The 19,027-nt window shown below is 32.3% G+C and overlaps 3 protein-coding genes across 3 annotated transcripts; all 3 read right to left on the minus strand.

The window, feature by feature from the left end:
• Positions 1-5,257: 5,257 nt before the first annotated feature.
• LOC107025975 (nuclear/nucleolar GTPase 2-like) lies at positions 5,258-11,090 on the minus strand. The gene is made up of 11 exons (XM_015226795.2): positions 10,698-11,090; positions 10,217-10,350; positions 9,822-9,951; positions 9,548-9,705; positions 8,952-9,053; positions 8,685-8,789; positions 8,397-8,525; positions 7,671-7,811; positions 6,598-6,698; positions 6,268-6,325; positions 5,258-5,762 (listed from the first exon to the last, which is right to left on the minus strand). The coding sequence occupies exons 1-11, from the start codon at positions 10,927-10,929 to the stop codon at positions 5,502-5,504; spliced, it is 1,551 nt and encodes a 516-aa protein (XP_015082281.1). The 5' UTR covers positions 10,930-11,090; the 3' UTR covers positions 5,258-5,501.
• A 597-nt stretch (positions 11,091-11,687) lies between these two features.
• LOC107025535 (nuclear/nucleolar GTPase 2-like) lies at positions 11,688-14,259 on the minus strand. Its single transcript, XM_015226321.2, has 4 exons — positions 14,056-14,259; positions 12,952-13,085; positions 12,340-12,442; positions 11,688-12,040 (listed from the first exon to the last, which is right to left on the minus strand). Exons 1-3 carry the CDS (start codon positions 14,216-14,218, stop codon positions 12,341-12,343), a joined length of 399 nt encoding a protein of 132 aa, XP_015081807.1. The 5' UTR covers positions 14,219-14,259; the 3' UTR covers positions 11,688-12,040; position 12,340.
• Positions 14,260-14,783: 524 nt separating this feature from the next.
• Positions 14,784-18,982, minus strand: LOC107024572. The gene is made up of 5 exons (XM_015225560.2): positions 18,846-18,982; positions 16,828-17,025; positions 16,567-16,617; positions 15,896-15,947; positions 14,784-15,308 (listed from the first exon to the last, which is right to left on the minus strand). Exons 2-5 carry the CDS (start codon positions 16,945-16,947, stop codon positions 15,115-15,117), a joined length of 417 nt encoding a protein of 138 aa, XP_015081046.1. The 5' UTR covers positions 16,948-17,025; positions 18,846-18,982; the 3' UTR covers positions 14,784-15,114.
• Between the last annotated feature and the right edge of the window lie 45 nt (positions 18,983-19,027).

A 19,027-nucleotide genomic window follows, 5' to 3' on the forward strand; every position in this document is an offset into this window, starting at 1 on the left:
TATATATATATATATTTATAAATTGAGAAGAGTATACTAGTAGTATTATTATTTAAAGTCTTCGATGAATCCCTAGCGCACCCTATCTCCAAAAACTCTATGAATAGGGGTGTGAAATATAGTACAATTTACTAACAAATATATAAAAATAATATTTTTACGAAATTATTTTATTTAAGTTGTATTTTTAAAAAAAATATTTTTTAAATGTTTTTTGATTATTAACTCAAACAGATGCACTTTTTCTCCATATTAATCACACCTTTGATGTCATTTTGTATATAATAAAGAATCGACTAATGTAATTAAAATTTTGAAAGTTCAACTATTCTATTTTGATTGAAATATTTTTTTTAAATACGTAGCTGATTGATTATGGAAAAAAAATTCTTGTGAATATTTTTAATGTGTAAAAAGGTTATCAACTTATCATACTGTACTAACTTTAAATAAATTTTTTTTTTAAAAAAAATGGCTCAATTGTTACGTCAATTCCTCAAAGTAAATTAAGGCGATAATCAAGCACTTTGAAATAAATATTTATGTACCAAATCATTTTGTCTCATTAACTATTTTGAACAAACATTTTTTTCCATGCTTCCTTCTCGAACTTATTGAATATTTGGTCTCACAAAATTTAATGTACTATTTTGTACATGATTATTTAATTTTTATTTTATTATAATATTAAAAATTGAATGTGATCATCTAATAATAAAATAAAAAATTTAATTAACTCTTTTTCAGTAACGAAAGTCTAGTCTTGATGATCTACATAACTAATTTTGAATTTCAATCACGTGTTTAATCAATTCAATTATAATGACACGTTAAATAAAGTTTTTTTTTAATTATATATTTCGAGTTTAAATTATAAGAGAATAAAGTCACTTTTAATTAAAAAAAAAATTACCTTTAGTGAACAAACTAAATAAATTGATCAACCTAGCTAGTTACTAATTGTTGAATGTGAGGAGCATGACGTTTGAGCTTACTAGTAAAAAAAAAAAACTAATGAAAAAATCTGTCAATGGTATTAATTCCGTCTCATTTTATATGTCATTTTTTGGATTTTAAGAGTCAAATACGTTTATTTTTTATCGTAAAGTTTTCATAGTTCTTATAAACATTTTGAGTTATCAACTATTGTGACTCATAGTCTTTTTACGTAGTTTACAAATATATAAATTTTATTTTTAAAAATTGACAATTATATGCTCAAGTTTCCGATCAATCTTATACTATTTGACTCTCAAAACATAAAATATGTCATATAAATTGAGACAAAAGGAATAGATTTTAGATAGTCTTTTACTTATCGAGTCAACAATAGTTTACTGAGTATAAAATTTTTAATTAGTTCTAACATGTTTAGTATTTAAAATTTAATTAATGGACCAATAATATATCTCACGTTATTAGATGGTTGGTAAAATATATAATTTCCCTGGTTAATTTTTACCTCATAAGTAATTGCTTAAGTTAATTAAATACAAACAAGATATGATGATTTACATTATTAAACAATTCAATCATGTCATAGCATGGTAAGGACTAATATTTATCCTAAGATATTAATTAACGTAAAAATTAGAAAGAATTACTTTAATAATTATTAAAGTAGTTTGATTATGTAAATAGTTTTTTTTATGTGAAAGAAAAATAAGAAATGGGATTCACTAGGTAGATGATGTATGCAAGAACGTGGATACACAAAACAATAACAACTAAATATATAGCATACTACCTTCTAATAATATTATATTACTATAATAATATTGTGTCCGAAAATTATCACGATGAAAGTCAAGATACGATAAAAAATTATATTGTATATATAAAGTTAAATTTATTTATTATGTACATATAGTATTAATAAATAATGAGTTTCAACTTTTTCAATTATATTAAATTTTTTTATATTTCAAACGACTCTTTTAATGAAAATTCTAATTTTACGTCGAAAAAATGATAGAAAAAGAACATGATGAGTGTATCAAGGAAGTTGTTGATCTGTGGATCTTAGCTAAGCTAATTAGCTACAAATTTAATGATAAGGTCCATTTGATAATTAGTTACTCCAACTTGGTGATAAGGGGAGTTAATGATTATTATTATTGATTAATTAATCATGATACAGATCACCAATATATATTTATACAAGAAGAGAAAAAAAAACATTTTCACTTTTAGTTATCGTGGTTAAATGAATAATGTATTTAATTGATTGAATCAAGAATCAAATTAAATTGCATATTATATGCTAATATTACTTTATATTTTTTTTATAATTTTTATAATAAATTTTTTTGATAAATGAATACCTAAGACGGATCGATTTTAATCCTGATATTTATGATTTTTTTTAAAAAAAATTATATAGAAATGTCAAATATATATATTGGAATTTTTATATTAGATTGACTTAGATTAAAAAATATATAATAAAGTCCATCCACGATAAAGTATGAATGTTACTTCAATCTTAAATTGATTTAATACATTTTTTAAATTATGTTATCCATATTAATTATAAGTTATCTAATTATTGGAAAATGAGTTCCTATAATATTTAATAGCAAGATGATATAAACGCAAAATAATAAATTTATCTTTTAATTTTTTTAATAAAAAAGTAAAATTAATTGACTAGTTTTAATAATAATGTTGGAAAAATTACATAAATTAATATATTTTAAAAAATAATTACTGATTTTAGCGATACTTTTTGTTTATTACCATTTATAGCAATGCTTTGTTAAATTTGTAATATGTATTAAACTTGTATTATAAATGAATTAAAAGTGATCAAGTGAGGTAAAAATATTATTGCTATAAATGGTAAATATTTTTTTATTATAATATATTTATGTAAGTTTCCCTTTAATATATCGAATATGTAAAAATAGGTGGATGGAGTAAGTACTACTCACTGTCAAAGCTTCTATGACAACAAATTGCATAAGACATAAGCTAAAGAACAATAAAATATTTACATAAACATAATTATTATTATAATTTATACATTTTAAATTCTGAATTTGTAAATATCATATCATGTTATTATTTTGTGCGTGAAAACACAGTTACTTTCAAGAAAAAAAAAGTTATATATATCCTCGAACTATCGTAAATGATATATAGATATCCTTCGTCATATTTTCGAAACATTGATGCCCTTATCATCTAAAAACTAGAGCGTATATGCCCTTTACTCTAACGGAAGATTAAACAGGGACACGTGGTGCAATCTTATCCATTGATCCGATGTCGGATCGGTGAATAAGATTATGACACACGTATGTCTATTAGTATAAAGAGTATATATGCTCTAGTTTTTGAATGACAATGATAGCTATGTCTCAAAAAATATGATGGAAGGTATTTGTATATCATTTACGATAGTTTGAGCTATATTTGTCCATTTTCCTTACTTTTAAAGGGTATATATGCTCTAATTTTTAAATGACATAATAGCTATCTCAAAAATATAATAAAAAGTATCTATATATCATTTACGATAGTTCAAACTATATTTTTCCATTTTAATTGTGTGTAACATCCATAAAGTATAAATAAGATAAAAAGACACAAATGACAAGGAATCCATTGCATGACAGACTCAAACCTCTTTTTATGAAAAACAAAGTCAAGTGCTTCTTTTGATGCATAAAGCCTCTAATAACTCAATAATTCAAAAATAGTAGGGACAAGAAAAAATCAGTAAATATTTTCTCGATCCTATATTACTTGTGACACATGTTAATCTAATAAATTTTTATCAAGGCTTTAATAAAAAAATATATTTTATAAAATTAATGCTTTGAACTCTAAATTTGATCAAACATTATTTTACGTAGTTATTCAATACTAAAAGACAGTATAGAAAAGAAATTCAATAAAATCTTCTTAATTTGTTAAAATGAATAAGTAAAATGAAATTATAGAAGTACTTACAAGGGAGGATAAGGTGTTTTTTTTTTTTTAAAAAAAATTAGTCTTGAATAAAGGATCAAAACTCTTTAATTAAGTAAGAAATGAAATAAGTAAGTCGGGAAAAATAAAGGCGTTTAACTAATTAAAAGATGTTTATTTTTTAGTTAAAGGTCTATTGAAAATTATTTCTAAACCTTTCAAGATAGAGATAAGTTCTGTATATAATGTATCTTTTCAAACTTCATTTATAAAATTATAATGAATATATTATTATAACTAAGTAAAAAACAATTACGTCGTCATGAGTCGGCAGATGATTATAATTTTTAAATGATTGGAGGCAAATATCAATGTCTAGAACATGGCACATGAGGATAATGGGTGTCACTATTTGCTAACAAAATTCACAAAATAATTAAGCAAACAAACTATTCAACTTATTGAGGATGTTACATATAATAAATCGTAGGGACATCTGCATGTTAGGCACAATTAAATATATTAAATAATAATTAAGTCTCTACTCCCTACGTGCCAATTCAATTAAATTAAGGGAGTTTCAAATTGAGATAGATTTAATTTCTAGTTTTTTTAATCCTTTTTAGAAATTAAAAAAAAAGTAATTAATATGATTATAAATTTAGTAATTTATAATTGACTGAGTTAAACTAGTATCGAGTCGTCAGCTCGTGTCATAAGATATTGAGTTAAGTTCCTTCGTGTTTAGTTGCTTTTGTTGAGTTTGGAATCCTGAATAAATTGTTGGTGATAAACTCTATGTTTTTATCAAATCGATCTTAGGATGATCTATCTTCTCGATTAGACTGTTATCAAAAAAATCTCTCTCCATTTTATTAAACTCTAAGTCGAAATTTTATGTAGCCAATTCAATTCACTGCAGGTTGCAGCACAAACATGATTATTTTGAAGTAACCTTTGTGGTGGTTAGGGTTTAGTTGACTTGTATACTTGACATTTATTAGATGCACATGCACATCTCATTTATAAAGGTAGGAAATATTGAATCTCCCAAATGGGATGTTTTAGGCTTGATTTTCTAACTCGATCGAGTTCGTCATATGAAATTTATCTAAAACATTTTTAGGTAGTTTCCATTCCATTTGGTATCCCGTGTTTGTGTTGAGATTCAATTAAATTTTTAAGTAAAATTCATTATATGTCCAAACACATATTCAACTTCGATCTATCTTTTTCTTCAACTTCAAATGCTATTTTATAAAAAGTATTACTCGATTCACTATCGAATGCTTACCAAATAACAATAGAGAAAAAAAAAGTGAAATTGGCAAAATCTCATGTAGCTCGTATAAAATAGAAACAAGTTGAGATAGATGATATTAATCATTTCCATTAACGCTCAATTCGAAATAAACGTTAAAATAAAATACGAGGTATCTATATTTTCGACCAGCATATCAATCTCTACTGGGACTAGAAAACTCTGGGAATGCAATGTATTCAACTTAAAGATTGTAAAAAACGATATACGAAAACTCGATTCCAGAACAGTGGATGTTGCAAGTCTAAAGGATAATCCGTCCATATTAATTTTCACCCAACAGCTCAGCCTTACTAAATAGTTCCTCCTGAACAGGAACTTCCTTCAGTTGTTGTGATGAAACGACGTCAGCAATAGCTCTGAGAGCAGCGGTGGCCTGATCGTTATCAACGGCTGTGTCTGCCTCAGCGACGAGTTCATTTGGCTCATCATCCAGCTTTGGAGGTGGAACAAAGAAAGGAATATTGCCTCTTTGCCAATCATGGAGAACCATCTTGGCAGCAGTATTGTAGTCAGGTTCGCCTCCCTGAATAGCACAAATTAAGATTATACCAACTATATTCAATCACTACTCTCTGGACAGCCATAAGCACTAAGAGAAAAGTAGTAGAAGGATGTCAAGCACATTGCAGAATTGTAGCCAAATATGCAAATTTTATCGAAAATCCCTGTAGAATAAAGATGTATATAAAATTGACATTACAATTTTTCTATCATTTAGGAAATCATTTCTCAACCTGAAAGTGCTACTTCACAATTAACACCTATTAGAGGCCAACTGAGTTGTCAATTATTTTTGTCCAACAATAGCACAAAATAACTGCTACATAAATTTAATCTTGACTACCAAGTGTTCGTCTAGTGAGCTTTACTTTGTCCTACATGAACTAATGAAAAAACATAAAAGGAACCGTTTTAAGTAATCGTCCTGTATGAGCTGACAAACAGCACAAAACACTTCAGATCATACCCGAGAGACTAATGAAAAGTATAACAAAATATAATCATCAAGTTATAAATTTTCAATTTACCTTCAGAAGTTTGCCTGAAGACTTGCATAGCTGTTGAAGAAAGTCATACTCGTCAACCCTGGAATATCAAAATTATCATTTAAGCAGAACAGAGATTCTAGATATGGAATTTTGGGGGTGTCAACACAAACTGCCGAAAGAATACACTATTCTCATTTTACTTGGTGAGATAATTGACCAAATGTACATATATAATAGAACAAATGACGAAGCAGATACAACTACAATGTGTTCTATTTCTATCTACGAGGAAGCAGGCTAAACAAAGTAGAAGAATGTCTTGCTGAGTACTTGATGAAATCTACAAAAATCAAATGAAAGAAAATTTACCAATTCTCTATCTTATAAGCTCTTTTAAGATGCTCCTTCTTAACGCGATTCAACACTTCGCTAATGTGTTCAGAAGCATCAGGTAGGTTTGTCACTCGTACCTGGAAATGGAACCCCAAATTTTGAGGTTTTGAGGTAATCAGTCAAAGAACCTCATGCTTACAGCAAAGTGATATAGACAAGAAGATATTTCATCAACTGAGACGAGGCAAAGGAATCTGTAATAAAGGGAAGATATCCTATACAACATGATAAATCTTTCAATTTTTTTATAAAGGTCCCCAGGAATAATTGAAGAGAGTTATCTCCAATCACCAACATTGGCATAAAAAAAGTAGGAATGGATAAATAACACATAAATCGAGGGCTATGTAGATTATAAATCTTTCTTTATTGATACTAGTACGTTCCAGTTCATGGTGTATTACATATCCAACAGTAAACAGGACAATAGCACAACTCTTAGGGAGTTTGGACTAGAGTTCAGGAACCCAAAACTCCTCTCCCTCCTTAATAGCTCGAGTAGGACCTCTTTCAGAAATCAGAGCAATATCATCTAAGTTCCAAAGTAGGGAAGACCAGCATCCACACAACAGCATCATTGCAATTGATTTGTTTCCAATCTTCCCCTATCCAAATGTATTCATGACTAAATGCTTCCGACATCATAACTATATGAGATCATCCTTTGTATGCCAGTCATAGAAGCGCTGTCCTAGTAGCTAGCCTAAATTAACATTGGCGACCAAATTTTCATTTTAGAAAAATGCCAACAATAAGAAATTCTAGGAAAACAAAATTAAAGTACTTATAAAAAGTGAACACAAGAGGATATTTGATCTCAAATCACCACAAGAACACATCTCTGGAATTTTTCTTTATAGAGGACCACAAATTTTGCAAGCAAGATTATCTAGGTAAAATCAGGCCACCTATGCCTTAAAAAGTCCTTTTTATACCAAAGTCCTTTAAATAAAGCGGTAGGTATCAAAATAAACCAAGAAATATAGCTTGACTTTGACAAGTCACAAGCAAAAGCAAAAGCCTGATAAAGCAAAGTAGAAGAGACATACCACGCCCTTCAAGACTATATCTGTTTCGGAATCATGATTCTGATAAACTACACCAGGACAATCAATCAAGAATATCCTCTTTGTGAGTGTAATGTACTGCCACACTTTAGTCTCTCCTGGGATAGGAGCCACCTTGCAAACCTATTCCAAAGGAAAGGGGCAAAGATTAGTTCCACGACCATATCAAAATGTATGTGGTTGTCTGAGCATAGTACTCGAAGTGAGATAACATTCACAAGATTTGACTTTTTACACGTCAAGTACAGGTGACAAGAAAAACAACTGTTATTATAAAGAAAACAAGTTCCCTTTATTTAATATTAACAGAGAAGGTGAAAGGATAGGAAATTAAGTTCTAGAGCTGTATAAATATCTGATACCCATGAATATAGTCTGGAACATCAAGTTTACTCTTCACTATCCTGCATTTAATCTTTCTAAAGCAGCATCACTTGATTAGCTAAAATCAAATTTGGGAACAGCTTGAATGGCAATCACAATTTTTCGATAACGAGGAAGAATTGTATCAGGTAAAGAGCCTCATTAAGATAAGAGCAAAAATTGAAGTAACAAATTGTGCAATTCACCAATCATGTCTAACAAAGAAGTATCACGGAAAAGACGATTCTCAAGGAGACAAATCCCAAACTGTCTCAGTACAGAAACAAATGAGCAAAGAAGATCACAACAGACTGGAAAGGCAGGAGAACATATGGGAAAACTTACATTCTTTGTGCGCAATGTATTAATAACTGATGACTTGCCAACATTGGGATAGCCTATAAAACCAACAGAGATTGCTTGCTTATCGCTCTTTAGTCGAGAAAACTGTCTCAGCACTGACAAAAGAGAACCCTGAATGCCCAAGAAAACAAAATAAGTAACAGACAAAGTTACCCGCAGGGTCACAAGCACATGGATGCACAATTAGCCATAATCTTACAAATCACTATGGTGCTTAGTGTATGTCTGTATTCAGAGGTGGGGCAAGATCAGAAGACACTACAAGAATACCTTTCCAAAGGACTTGGTGACACTTGCATGAAATGCCAAAGTTGGATATTCCCTAGAGAGCACTCTAAGCCATCCCTTTGTTGCCCAAGCAGGGACCAAATCACACTACATAGGCAGAACAAATTATCAATTTAACAAATCCTGAAGTTAAAACTGACATCCAGAAAAAAGAAGCCAAGACAACTCAAAGAGAGAGAGGCTGAAGGGGGAAATAGAAATATATATAATAAAAAGAAACTGTCTACTATGTTAATAATAATAGCAAACCTTATTAAGCAAAAGGACCATATGTTTGTGCTTGCAATTTTCTTTCAAATGTTTCTCCAAATGGTAGCACCTTGTACCACAGGGGTCTCTGGCATCAAGAACCTGCAATCCAGGTTAACCACAGTAAGTTACAACTTCCAGCAGTATACCTTTCATCTAAAATATCCTATACTTTCCTCCTTAGACAGAGAAAACTAGATCAGAACATTACACCGTCCATACGCAGCAGACAGGTGATTTTTTAATAAAGTAAAACAATTTTAATAATGGGGAACTCTCCTGTAATTAAGGAGCAGACCACGAAGTATAGACTCTACAACATAACACGGTTCTCTAAGTAAACACAACATTCAATCTTCTACACTAACTGAAACTTCATGGGTCCACCAAATAAGCAACAAGGAAAAAATCAGGACAGACAAGTTGAGCCTGGTATGCTTGGTTAAGTAAGATGTGGTTGTTTTACACTTGGATACAACAGAATTTTTTTTGCATTTTTCACCAGAAAAGCATTTAGTTGGAAGAACATCAACATTAAATAACATACTTCATTTTAGATATTAGATATAGCAGGAGTTTAAAGCCACGAAACAAACCTGAATAACGACATCAGAAGAGTCTATGACTTTGTAGAGCTCACTCCAAATTCGTTTACTTTGTCCTTTCTCAAACATTGTGTGCCTAACAAGATCTCTGAATCCATCAGCATTTTCATCCATGGAGGTGCTAGCACCATGTTTGTCTTCAAAATCATCTGCCAAAAATTCAAAACAAAACTTTGTTGAAGCAAAATAGCTACTTAAGTGCTTAGTAAACAAAGATCAACTACTACATGAATTTAAAAGTCAGAAGATACTTCTCAATTCATACCATGAGACACATCAACCTTCTTCACTAAAGCTTCATAATCTAATGCCATAAGTTTGGGGCGTTTCCTCTTTGTTTTTGGTCCAAAAGCATCAGCGAATGGCTCATTGTCAAGAAGATGAACTTTTACTTGCTTTAATCAAAAAGAGAAAAAGAGAACAATATTAGCAAACAAATCCAGTATCAAGCATAAAGCAACAAGATTTAGCCTCAATTTGCCAAGTTATTCTACACACACACAAATAGTACCTGTGTGTATCACAGGAAGCCCCCAAATCATACAATAATGAGTGCACATTAGAATTACAATAGCAGAGTAAAGAGGTTCACGGTGACTCAGCAGGAACATAAGAACAAGTTGTTAAATGATAAAACTAAGGGAAAAGAACCTCCCATACCTTCTGATGATCATTTAAAAGGGACATGGGCAACTTCCTTTCTTTTAATATAACATTGTAGTTACTGGAAAGCCGAGTTTGGAGCTCTTCTCTAAAAAACTCCAGTTCCTTCTGGTTGACCACCCGAGTATTACCTGTGAAGTTGGAAAATAAATTCCCAATTCAATTATTTCAACAAAAATTCAGTCATACACGAAAAGAAGCATCAACTAACCAAAGATGACATTTTTAACGATGAAAATAAAAAAAATTCAGCTCAATATAATCATTAATACTCCCTCCACCTCAATATTAACACTTCCACACTAACCCAACGCCAATTCTAAATAGATTTCAGCAACCTAATTAAGTCAGGTTGTCAAATTAATCTTCAGAAACACAAACTACAGGAGTACTACAAATTATTTCTGCTGGCAAAAGACTATATTTTGTAATTAGTAAGAACATAGAAGTGAAAAGTGTGAAACTTTTCAGAACATACCGAACCAACGACGATCTGGTTGTATCCTTGTTGATGGCAGCTCCTTTGATTGTAAGTCGTGCTTAATTATGTGACCCTGAGGATTACGCTTCGGCCTGGTATTGTACATCTTGAGCCGCCGCACAGTAGCGGCGCTACGGCCATTTTTGGCTGCGCTGACATCCCTATTGGAGTCCAATGAATGCTTCGGCTTTCCCGATACATTCACCGACCTCTCTTTCTTCTTCGCCATCTCCGATATACGAAGAACAAAATTAGGGTTTAGGAATCGGCGATTAACGTTAATACCTCAGTCGTCTAGGCCGGTTTGGAGTATACACTCCACAAAGAAGAGGAGGCGTTAAGAGCTAAAACCTAGCTTTTTCAATATGTGTGAATTTGTTGGTTTAGAAAATTACTCTAAGCTTCTTTAACTTTAGCTTATTTATGTTTTGGTATACTAAGTTTTCTTTCTTCAGAGACGGTAATAGAGGTAGACGTGTTACGTACTAAGTTTTTTCTCTCTTCAATTTCGCTCTTCTTCCTATAATTAGAAATTCGGAACTTGTTCGAGTTGAGATGACAATAGAGCGGGGCGAGTTATGTTGTTTGGAATAGGATGGGTTAGAGCTTTAGCGGATGCGATGAATTAAAATATATTTATGAACGAAGAGAATGTAACGACCAAAAATACTTTTGTTAAAGATGTTTTATAAGTATTTGATTGTTGAGTGAATTTTTTATATTTAAAGCTTAATGATAAATTAATGATATAAGCAAATGGGTGTCACATACTTCTAGACCTTCTTGTTCATTTGGTAAACTCAAGTATAATAACCTGTAACTTACGTAGGAGAGGTAAATAACACTAAACAAGTCTAATATGACGAGCTATAGGAGAGATAAATAACACTAAACAAGTCTAGTATGACGAGTTCAAAAGTGTTACAGTACACAATATGGATTTGGCATTGTAAGACATAATTTGTTGCTAAGAATGACACCATTTGATCAAGTTTTCGACAACCAACAAAATAACCGTACATTTGCTAAATTCAGTCATCTCTGGAAAGTGAGCGTTAAACAAAATCAACTCATAGAGGAGTTCTTCCTCAAAAAAGCCAAAATCAACAGCAATTATCAATAATCGTTGTTCTACAAACATTCCTAAAAACTAAGTACCATAGTTGTCTTCTTGATATTTCTACTTTTACTTCGCTAAAATTCTTGAATAAACTGAAGTATCTACTAATTTACTAAAATATGAGTAGTCCAATCTTATATTTGGCTTCTCCATTGAATCATCTTGCAGAAAAGGTCGGATTTAGATGGTTTGTCTCTTCATGAATCGTGGGAGGGGCAATCTGCAAAAGAAAATTTTGACTAACTACACAGTATAATTCAACAAATGGAGTTTGGGGAGGGTAGGATGTAAGCCGAGTTTAAACCTACCTTGAGATAGAGGGGGTGTTTCAAATAGATAATTATTTTAGTAGTGAATGATTAAGTATCAACCGATTCAAATATTTTACAGTATTTGTTTTAAGCGTCATCTAATATTCTAAAGTGCATACCTAGAAACAATTTTCTTTGTCAATAACAGAAGTGCATACACAGAAACAACAAGCATAAACTCTTAATTTTGTGCATTCCCATTTCATACCTTAAGGCGTATCGGCCTTATTGGCTAATGATTTAAAATGTTTTGCGTGTTTTTTCTCTGTTCCAGCAGAAGGCTTACTGCCAAGTTGATGAGCTTTTCCTTTCTTCACAAAGGTAAAAGAGGACGAAATTAGTAAAACATAATGAGGAATCAAGCACTAGTGTAGCAAGACCAAGCTAGTTCTCTTATTTTTCTATGAAGTAATAACAGGGTCATAATTAAAAATGTATCAAGATGATGCAAAATTGCAAACAAAAAGTGTGTTAGATCGACTACATCAGAAACAAACTAGACTAAGATCAGGGAGCTAACGGAACCAAAGTTCGTCATCATTATTTAATGAAGTCAAGTTATTCCAACTAAACAAGTTAAGTAAACATATAGCTCGTGCTTACATAATATGAAGCTCACTAATAATTATTTTTTTTTGCAAAAACTCAAAACTGTTGTAATGTGTCCAGGCTAGTAGGCACCAAGTAACTCTGTCCACCAAGCCCGATGGCAAGAAATTATCCCAGGACCAATACAAAAGTTTACAACGAGTCAGGTAGACATTGACAAACAAAGCAAGTTCTTAAACAAATAGACTAAAGGAAAAGTCACTATGCATACCTTTTTGTGTTCATTCACAAGGGACATGGGCAAATTACTTCCATTCATGATGATATTGTAGTTGCTAGAAAGCCGACCTTGAATCTCTTCTCTAAATGATTCCAATTTCTCCTGACTAATCACCCGAGTATTGACTGTAAAATCCCGAAAATCATATCAATTTCAGATGATTCACATATAATTCTTACATAAACAAAACTAAGTATCCATTATGAGCAAGTTAATCCACCATAATAGCAATTGAACAATAAGAAAATAAAACATATTCAGCTAAATTTAAACACTAATACACCCTGCTCCTGTGAACCAAATCAAATTATTTAACAGTTTTCACTAATAAAGTCGTCAATTCGACCAATTTTCTTATCATAAACTATATATCTATATCTATATTACTTTAAAAGCATAAAATCGTCAATCTTTGTTCAAATTATTTCTCCAGTGCTTTCACAATACTCGTCTAATTGATAATCTCACATGGAGCGTACAACTGTTAATCTATGGGGAGGTTTTGCAGAAAAAGATGGCTTATTTCTTGAAAAGTTGAGAGATGACCAACCTATTCTAGCTTATGTGACATGAGAGTCTCAAACTATAAAAGGTCGTTTGGTGTGAGGGATAAAAATAAATAGTGATTGGATAATCACTAGATCTTCGCGCCCTGGTATGGAACCTCATTTACTAATTTGCTAGGCATTATTCATTTAACCTCACTGCCCGTACTTATGTTCAAAGTACAATTGAACAACCTAGCCACCATTTACTTAGCGGAAACTTAATATCACCAGTCCCAATCGATTTAAAATGTAATCTAACCAATTTAAAACCCACAAAAATTTCCTCAATTACGTGCTACAGTTAAATCACCTCCCACACCAAGTAAGGTAATGAAAAAGGCCACAAAAGTGATGTTACCCAATATTATGGATGGAATGCTTGATGATACACAGGTAACTTCAAACCAACACTTTACCTATACACATAGGACCACTATTTTTAAGCATCACAAGACGAGGCAACCACAACGCACACGCGCTAAATCGAGAAAAAAATATAGAAGCACGAACGAATGCATTGATAAAACTTTTTGGGAAGAGTACATACTGAACCATCGGGGATCTGGCTGTATCCTCGTTGACGGAAGCTGCTTTGATTGATACTCGTGCTTCAATATTTTGCCCTTCCGATCACGCTTCGGCCTACAATTATACATCTTCAGCCGCCGTGTAGTGGCGGAGCTACGGTTGCCGCTTTTGTTCTTCGCCATTTTGTGTGAATAAAATAAAAATAGGGGTTTTTAAAATAATACTCCATGCACGGAGAATGTTAACAGAATATATATTGCGATTTTGTTATGAAAATTACTGTAAGATCCTCTGAACTTTAGCTTATTTGTCTTTTTTCATACTAAACCTTTTCATATTTACTCCTTTTCCCGCTATTGAATTTTTTTTTTTACTTGGAAGAAATAAATGTACTACCAATTACTTGCTCGTTCATTTTTAGTTATCTACTTTGAATTTTGCATTTGATGACAAATTAAAATGGAAAAATAATACGTCAATGTCATTTTTTTTATTTTTAGTCTTTCGGCAATATTTGATATTTATATTGAAATCCGACTAAATTTGAATTCACGTTGAAAAGGGTTTTTTGGGTTCCCACCTACATTGAAGCCCAACAAAAAAGTGACTTCATATTCAAAAGGAACTCAAACTCAAAACCTTTGATCAAAGATGAAGGCTTACTTACCACTCCACCACGCGGCCAAAGGTCATCGAGATATAGCTATATTTTGAAAACCAAACAACATAATTGTCATTTACTTCAGGTTAAGATTTCAAAGTATTTTCTTATATTTACATTCAATGAAAGAATTGTGTAAACAAGGGCATGAGAGTTCCATGGATAATAATAAAAGGAGAAAATTATAAAGTAATAGCCTTGTGTATCCAACTGATTCTACCTGCCATATTCAGTTGCTGCACATTGTGCAATGTCTAAGTTCTGAACCAGCTATGCCGTTAACATATACTAAGTACTAATAAAGAAAAATGATAGTATTATCCATGCTACACCATTGCTACATCGTAATAGCGCTGTTTCGACTCCACTGTACATTCTCTGAGTAGTAGCATCTAAGTTGCTAAAACACTCGGTTACCTAATCTTCTTTTGGCTTCTCTCTTGCATCTTCAGTTTCACTATTCTGCAACAGCCTGAATTTAAGTATCTTTTGAAGCTGTGTTACAGGCTTGACTTGTTTCGACTTGGTTTGCTTAGGATCTAACGTGGGCCTTCCTGGGCAAAGGTTAGCTTCAGAAGGTCCCGCTTCTTCATGGACCACCGGAGGGGTATCTGCGAGAAAGTTTACTTGGTGATAAATTCCAGATAGATTTGAAGAATTTTTGTTCTTTTATATTATCCAACTAATATGCGAAACTCATGAAACTAGAAATACTGAATGTAAATCTAAATAGAAAAAAGACATGTGGCAAGGAGTCGTGGACTAAAAAATTCTGAAGGCCCCCTCCTATACTTATGTTTCATTGTGTCGAATGCACATTATGTTAGAGGACAGGTTCCAGAAAAAACGTACTCTATTCATATGAACCTAAAAATGACCACTCTATTCATATGAACCTAAAAATGACAGGTTCCCTGGTTCACAGTCTACTATGTGCCTAATGTTGTCACAAATTATCATTCACGGATACCAGGAGGCAGCCCAGTGTCGGTTATAAAGGACCAAGTTCTGACCCCAGGCAGATTTTTGTATGGTAGAAACAGGCAAAGAAGAACTCCCTCTTATTTTTAAAAAAATATTTTTCGGGATGAGATGGAACACCACCAGCAACGTTGAAGCTAGATTAAAGTAATCAGGAAAGTAGCTCATTCCTTTTCTTGTTCTATTATAATATGTTGCGGAGAGGAACATGGCTTACCATTTTCATCAAAAACAAGGCATGTCCCAATAGTCTCATCATACTGTCCAATCTGCAAAACAGAAATAAACAACAGTTGATAAACACACTTCTACGGTACGAAAATAGCATACGAACTAATCAGCTTAATTGCCCAATGGGGGTTCATATGCATGTGAGGATAATCAAAAGATACAACATATTTGGATTGTATAACCACAATTGTTACACCCACTCTCCATTATATCTACTTTGTTTTCCCTTCACAGACTCTTTTGTTCTAGAAAGATCTCAATTAACGACTCGCCAGAAATAACAAGGGGGTTGAAATGGACACAATCTGTCTATATCCTCTCACAAATGGAAGACAAAACTGTGAGGACAGAGACCTATCAGCCAGAAAGTTTTATTTAAGTGCATAATTGTCTATTTTGTAAGAAATAGCTAGACGATAAAGTGAGTGTAATGTCACTGATGTAAGTGTGGCGGCCTTTTGGGGTGTAAGGATGTCAGCGGGGATCAAGATGACTGACCAATGTAATGACTAATGTCACTGAGGAGATACATACCTTTATAAGAATATTACCACACTAACAACTAATATCACTAAGGAGATATTATAATTCTGTAAACATGATTAATAAATTCAAAACAAAAATGAACTTGAAGCAGCCTCGAAACCACCAACTCACCAGCTTAATTTTACCATCGATGGTCAAGATGGGGTTCAACGTGTCAAGACCCTGCAAAAAAAAGTTACAAAATTAAAGAAACAAAGCAATTGCAATAGTTTTCAAGAACCTGCAAGAACAATCCAGTTGTATAGAATTACAGAACTACTCGAAACAATGAGTATCTAACAAGTGAAGAAATAAAAGGAAAGCCAAAAGGGTTATCACTTAGTTTTGGATCTATAAGAACATTGAAACAGAAAGGTGAACTTGGGATCGTACCGAGAGAACATATGGTGCATTTGGGGGAATGTAAACTTCACAAGGAAGGTCATCTAGATCAAGCAATACATACTCTGCTTCCTCCATGTTATCATCACAAAGTGACTGGTTTTCCATCATACAGCGCAGCAGAAAGTAACAACACCAAGAATTGCAATGGATGATACACAGAGGAGGGAAAGAAGTGAAGGAGAAAAGCTGAAAAAGAAAAAAAAGAACGTGTAAAACAACGACGTAGGAATACCTTACTTTTTAATTGTACAACAACTTTATATATAGATGTCACATTGCCCCATAAACTTCAATCAATGACATAATGCAGCAAATGTATTACGTATTAAACAGTAAACAAGACACATTCTTCTTACAATCACCCCGTGCATTACTATTGTGCTTCAGAACATCAATTTTGTGAACTTCTTAAAATCTCCTCATATTTGAGCAATTGTGAAAGTCAAAACAACAAGAGTCATGTCAGCATTCCTTCGTCCGACCAGGATATATTTTACGAACAAAAAATCAGTATTCAGATTCTATTATTGTTCTCTCTTATGAGAGAAATAAATTAAAATGTGAATTTCTCACCATGAACTACAACAGTAAAGTACAGTTTAGCAAGGAAAACACATATTAGAATGTGAATTTCTCACCATGAACTACAACAGTAAAGTCCAGTTTAGCAAGGAAAACACATATTAGAATGTGAATTTTCACCAGCTCTAATTGCTTTCATATTGTTCAATGTAACTGGTGTACGACGAGACATATCAATTTCATATTTCTAAGTCTTGGAATTCCTGGTATAACATGGTTTCAATATTTTCTTACTGTTTAAATTGGTTTTCTTTCCTCACTTTCTACTGTAAAAGAGCAAACTGAAAAAACTAATCATCATTTTACCATATGATCACACTATTTCGCAGAAAATGGCTTCGTAAAAGAACAGAATGCTCAAAAAGGAAGAAACAGACAAGAGCAACCAACATAATTAAATGAAATTCAAACACTAATGTGTGAGAGAATGACACTGTCAAATTGTTCTTCAGGGGACCAACAGATCAGCAAAATCAATGCCACCAGATATTAAATAGTGAATACTATTGAAAATGATTTCATGTACGAAACCTATTAATCAAAATGAACATATTGGAAATCTAATCAAGTGAAGAAGCAGATTCTCATTTTTTTCCCCTTTGCTGGGTGAAATGGTATAATATTTCATATAAGATATGAAGAACTAGAGGACATAAAAAAAGTTTCAAGAAGAAAAGATAACACTACCAAAAAAAAAGGAGGGAGAAGCTAAGAGGCAGGAAATAGGAATGACGGAACGAAAAAAAGTAACTTTACGACAGCAACACAACAAAGACGAATTTTATGGGATTTTCTCCTTTGCTCAAACATATGTATTGGAAAATCAAGGGGCTTAGAGAATCCAATTTTCCATCTCCTTACTTCTGACATTTAGGTACTCGAGTTCTAGTTAAAGGCGTCTACGAAATTCCATTACTAATACTCTGCCTGCTGAATTTAGGTAGTAAATCAAACTAAATAATCTAGCAATTGCATGATCACTCGGTTCACAACATCATAACAATAACATACCCAGTGAAATCCCGCAAGTAGGATCTGGATATCCCACATGATCATTTAAAAGATAGTTTCCGACCGTAAAAGCTAAACATCTCAAGCTATTTCTGTTTTATTCCTCACTCTTCTCTTTTCTCTATTTTTTCATGCCAATACTTACACTTTTCAAACATTAGGATTTAGGAATACAGTGAGCACTTCATCTATTTCATTCTAAGATGAAAATACAACAATAATTTTAATAGATAAGATAATTTTTCATGGAAGCAATACGGAGGTGCGGTGCTGTATTACAGTAGGAACTAGTACCAAAAATCAGAAATAAGCTATTATACTTCAGAAAAATTTGATAAGTTAATGCATATTTTTTAGTTTATGCGACATTCTTGATAAGAAAAGTAACAGGAGAAGAAAGAACTGAGAATTACCAGTTGAAATAAGCTACCGCCTGCCGCCTGCCGCCGGATATTCTACGCTCGGATTTCGCCGGAATCGAGAGAGACAGAGATAGAGAAACCGGGTGGTAAGTGGCAAACGGGTAAGGGCTAAGAATTTGGGCTTGGGCTTATGGGTATTGCATTGGGCTCAAATAAAGTTTTTGAAAAAACAT

This window comes from Solanum pennellii, chromosome 7 (genome assembly GCF_001406875.1).
Source record: "Solanum pennellii chromosome 7, SPENNV200".
Taxonomy (NCBI): Eukaryota; Viridiplantae; Streptophyta; class Magnoliopsida; order Solanales; family Solanaceae; genus Solanum; species Solanum pennellii.

Coding starts and splice junctions, on each gene's coding strand:
- LOC107024572 (XM_015225560.2), bottom strand. CDS start 16,947: ATGATGGAAAACCAGTCACTTTGTGATGATAACATGGAGGAAGCAGAG. Junction 15,948..16,566: donor TCGATGGTAAAATTAAGCTG/GTGAGTTGGTGG, acceptor TCTGTTTTGCAG/ATTGGACAGTATGATGAGAC. Junction 15,309..15,895: donor CCTTGTTTTTGATGAAAATG/GTAAGCCATGTT, acceptor ACTTTCTCGCAG/ATACCCCTCCGGTGGTCCAT.
- LOC107025535 (XM_015226321.2), bottom strand. CDS start 14,218: ATGGCGAAGAACAAAAGCGGCAACCGTAGCTCCGCCACTACACGGCGG. Junction 13,086..14,055: donor GCCAGATCCCCGATGGTTCA/GTATGTACTCTT, acceptor GGGATTTTACAG/TCAATACTCGGGTGATTAGT. Junction 12,443..12,951: donor TTGTGAATGAACACAAAAAG/GTATGCATAGTG, acceptor ACCTTTGTGAAG/AAAGGAAAAGCTCATCAACT.
- LOC107025975 (XM_015226795.2), bottom strand. CDS start 10,929: ATGGCGAAGAAGAAAGAGAGGTCGGTGAATGTATCGGGAAAGCCGAAG. Junction 9,054..9,547: donor CTTCTGATGTCGTTATTCAG/GTTTGTTTCGTG, acceptor CCTGGATTGCAG/GTTCTTGATGCCAGAGACCC. Junction 8,526..8,684: donor TCACCAAGTCCTTTGGAAAG/GTATTCTTGTAG, acceptor TTGGGCATTCAG/GGTTCTCTTTTGTCAGTGCT.